This window comes from Sesamum indicum, linkage group LG2, assembly GCF_000512975.1.
Source record: "Sesamum indicum cultivar Zhongzhi No. 13 linkage group LG2, S_indicum_v1.0, whole genome shotgun sequence".
Classification (NCBI taxonomy): Eukaryota; Viridiplantae; Streptophyta; class Magnoliopsida; order Lamiales; family Pedaliaceae; genus Sesamum; species Sesamum indicum.
In genome coordinates this window covers 17973030-17977342 of record NC_026146.1, presented here as the reverse complement: position 1 = coordinate 17977342, position 4313 = coordinate 17973030, and the positions used below count along the sequence as shown (strand labels likewise).

The window sequence follows — 4313 nt, the reverse complement described above, 5'->3', positions numbered from 1 at the left end:
ATCCACAAGGCTCAGAAAGAATGACCCTTTGAAGGCCATTGAGATCATTAACAACATCCAAAGGCATCTGTTTCAGTAATCTGAACAATCTCCACCTCCGGATTATTCTGTTTACCACTTCCTTCTCCTTTTCTCCACCATCTTTCTTTTGCTCCAGCTTTTACATATGAACACAACAGCACACACAAACACAAACATGCAAAAAGGTAACTAAAAATCCAATAAACAATAATGAGTCCTAATACTCTATATTATTATGAGAGGAATGGACATAAACAAGATTACCTTCGTTTTTTGGTGATGTTTATCCCTTTTTATCCTGATCGTTTCCGAGTCCGTACAGTGATCAACTTGGATTTTTATTTCCTGAGAAGCCCACTACCCCAGAAGAGTACAAAAGTATGCTTATATAGAAAAGATTGAGCAATTGAAAAAGAAAAAGATAAGAGGGACTTTTTGGGTAGGATGAAAGATGATGTTTAGCAGAAAGTTGAAGAAAAGGAGAACCATTGATATATACTTTCGGGGATGCTAAGTAAGAACATTACGTTTCTTTCAGGTGATGATGGGAATCTTTTGTAGCGTTTCATGTCAGTTATGTTGGTTGGTTGATTTAGGAGAAACACTTGTGGAAATCTATGAATTAAAGGAACCCTTTATTGGAATCTTTGAATTGATTGAGGAATGAAAAAACATAGGCAAAGGAAACTGGTTTTTTCTCACGATTTAGGTGCACATCACTATCAAGACTGTTTGTATTAATATTTTCGACCCACTGGTTAGAACTTTATTCAAATTCCATCTGCAGTATACCTAATTCTAGTTCTAATGTTTGTATTCCATATTTTATAGTGCACTTTGTATAATTTAATCCTCTTCCAGGTCGCTTTTCATCAAACCACAGAAGCGGAAATAAAGGCAAAAGGTCCAATCTTTATCAACTAAATGAAAGCCCAGGAGTGCAGCCTCCCTTCTCCATGATATAATTATTTGGATATTTGAAAATTTCGAAAAACTCCAGTGATGGCATTATTCAAAAGAAAAATACACCGTGCTCGAATTAAATTCATTATATCTATGGCAGTTATATGTCTTGCATGGTTGTTCCTTCCAATAAGAGCTGGTGAAATTTTTTTTGCATTTTGAGGATGGCTGGAGATGTGATTATTAGAATAAAAGAAAGAGATAATTATACTCTCTTATCTTAGAGTTAAGTGTAGTTACACGTAGATTTCTTATAATTTAAAAAATTACATTTAGCACTCCTAAAATTTGATTCAATCTAATAAATAAATCCCTTCATTAGTTAAAATTCACCGAATTTGTTAATATTAATAAAAAAAATAAAAAAAAAACACACTATATTTTCTTTCGAGTGATTTATTGCAAATATTTTTATAACCAAATTACCATCGTACATTTTCACACATTAATGCATAAGAGGCCGTATATCTTCGCAGTTAGAAGGGCAGTTACATAAAAAAAAAAATTATTTGACTCATAATAAGTCAATCGAGAGTAAATATTATTTTTCATTCAAGTTTTTTTTATTAGAACTAACAAATTTAATACATTTTAACTAACGAATGAAATTATTTATTAGACAAAAACAAATCTCAAGAATGCTAAATGTAATTTTTTAAACCACAAAAAATCTATTTATATAATTGTACTAAGGGAGGAGAGTATAATTTTCCCTAAAAAAAAAGCATTTTTCAGTACACCATATAATACAATCATTCTTCGATGCCCATAAAAGTGCTCCTCATCCGAGTCAAGAAAATATCTCAATACCTTTGGTAATAATTAGTTTGGCACCAAATTCAGGGAAAAATGTATAAAAGAAATATAAATGAAGACTAGAGTATCAACCCTTGCTTTACACGGACAAAGGGAAGATACTACAGCTAATCTGAATCAAAATTGGTCTATGATTGCCACGATCAAATCTACATTTGGGGCCATCGGCAGTGACAAATCTCTTCCTTGAGAACTCTCCTCCTTGAATATAAAAGCTAACGAAAAGCTAATACAAGAAAGCATCGAGCAAACTGCCTCAACGTATGTTTGCCGGTCATTAGTATTCATATCGGATACAACAAACGCTCTAATGCACCGCTGTTTGTCTTTCAGTCGCATCTTCGTGCTCGACCTGGCATAATAAAAAATCACATGAGATGTAATTTCAAGTACAAGTAGCTACTTGAGCTAATAATGGAACAAACTCTCCAAAGCCAAAATAAGAATAGATCAGAGAAGGGAGAGCAGCATTAGTCATTTACCTCAACATGCACTTTGACTTTCTTCTTAGATTTGGCAGCTGGTTCTTCCTTCTCCAGCTTTCTTGCAGAACCTTTCCTCCCTCTCTTACGGTCAACAAATACATTCTCTTCATCATCATCATCATCCATTTCAACTGCAATATGACAAGTTTTTCAACTTACACCCAGGATATAGAACAGAAACCAATAAAGTATGTTCTCATGAAATAATGAAAATCAAGCATTCATGTGCAAGTTTCTCCCAGTTGGCTAACCAAGCAGATGCAATATGATACATATTCTCTGGATTCAGGATAATATGAAAGAATGAAATCAACAGTTGTACCATTATCATCATCATCCTCTCCAATCGGAATACCACTAAAATCTTCCATATCCTCCTCCTCTTCAAGTTCCTCATAGCCTTCAACATATTCAATCTCAGGTTCCTGAGGTATCAATAAGCATGGTATAATTAGCAACATTATAGATGAAGAAGCAATGGCAAACTAATGTAACAGGTGCATAGAATAAGTCGCATAACCTCCTCCTCTTCATCATCACTAACAGCTACCTTTCCGACCTCCTTATCAAGGATTTCATTGTACTTATCAACAGGATAATTGTAGATGTCACCATAAACTCCTTTCTTGAGGCGTTCAAGCAACTCCTTTTCAATACTCTGCAAAACAGTATTAGTCTTAGTACCTCTAATAAGCACACAGGATTAAGATAACCAGAAACATAAGCAGGGTAAAAAACAAGGATAAAAGAGTTACTTTCTCTAAAACAGCAGCCTTCTCAGCCTTTTCCTCTCTCCTAGCTTCTCTTTTCTTTTCTTTTGTCGGCACGGTCATAATTTTCTCTCTGCATAAACAGACAACAATTAGATGCATCCAAAGGTGGACTAATACGAAAAATAATCAACAGATTATCATGCATTGCCTCAGGAATTATTTGCTGACTAATAAGCCTTACACTAGGGAAGTATGATACTCCTACAGAAATTAAATATGCTGATTTTTCCCTTGAAGCGGAGAGGTAGGAAAGGAGCTGCCACAAGACAGTGCTGTCTCCTAAAATAGCAAGATATTTTTCAATGCAGCTATGCCAAGCATCTAAAGTAGAGAACTGCAAGATTTCCTATCAACACTTTTGCATGTATAAAAGTAAATATCAATAGTTATAACCTTTTGACTTTCCATCTAAACCTTGTACCATATACAAGGAAAATACACATACAGATGTGTTACTATGACCAGCAGCCCACCACACTAAGAGCTATAGTTTATACAGATGATCAGATCCTTGAATCATTTCATTAATAAAAAAAGGAAGTGCTACTATGACCTGCAAGCCCACAACCTAAATCTCTTCCAACGAGGTGGGTAACCAGAAGAAAACCCCCTCCGTAAAAATTGTGCCTTTTAGAAATAATTAAAAAAAAAACACGAAAATCAAGGGAATAAAAAATTCAATCGACTGTTACCACCAACTTTGCATTGAGCAGCTTTTATCATGCCAAACGAACAGTTAATAGTAATTAGGTACTAGAAATCCTATAATTCATCCAAATCCATATCAAAATAGGCATACATGTTGAGATTAGGTTTAAGTGTTATTTCATCTATTTTGAGTAAAGAAACATTACTGGACTTAGAACAACATTCTCCAGATATGTTAAGGATGAATACATCACAACACAAGTATATCTAATATACAATGGTAACAGATTGACAGCCCAGGAAGGAGAGGACAAACCTTGTCTTTAAAGCTAGTTTCCTCATGCGTATCCGCATCTGTGTCATCTTAGTTAATCTCTGCTTGGTTTTGTGTATCAGCAACTTGGGCCAGTAAATCTGTGTAACTCAGCGACAGGGTCAAGGAAGTTCAAGCCTCATGGAATTAAATAGAACAAAGTTAAATCAAGTGTCAATTAAACAGTTAGAGAAACATGACTTGAAATTATTACCAAGTGTTTGTCAATAATCTCAAGGGCCTTTTCATACTTTCTCGGCAACTTTACTCTTTCCAATTATTTATTAGGCATAT

The 4313-nt window shown here is 34.5% G+C and overlaps 2 protein-coding genes across 2 annotated transcripts in view; both read right to left on the bottom strand.

Annotated features, from left to right (window-relative positions):
• The window catches only part of LOC105156645 (putative glucose-6-phosphate 1-epimerase), a 2760-nt gene extending 2202 nt beyond the window's left edge, over positions 1–558 (bottom strand). The window contains exons 1-2 of the mRNA XM_011072841.2: positions 286–558; positions 1–157 (exon numbers count right to left, since the gene is read on the bottom strand). The exon at positions 1–157 is cut by the window's left edge and continues 3 nt beyond it. Of these exons, the coding sequence (XP_011071143.1) occupies positions 1–67 (67 nt within the window). The 5' untranslated portion in view covers positions 68–157; positions 286–558. The remainder of the gene's footprint in view (positions 158–285) is intronic.
• The window catches only part of LOC105156644 (protein MAK16 homolog), a 3541-nt gene continuing 956 nt past the window's right edge, over positions 1729–4313 (bottom strand). The window contains 7 exon segments of the mRNA XM_011072840.2: positions 1729–2152; positions 2283–2416; positions 2608–2710; positions 2806–2943; positions 3041–3128; positions 4023–4120; positions 4234–4313. Of these exon segments, the coding sequence (XP_011071142.1) occupies positions 2108–2152; positions 2283–2416; positions 2608–2710; positions 2806–2943; positions 3041–3128; positions 4023–4120; positions 4234–4313 (686 nt within the window). The 3' untranslated portion in view covers positions 1729–2107.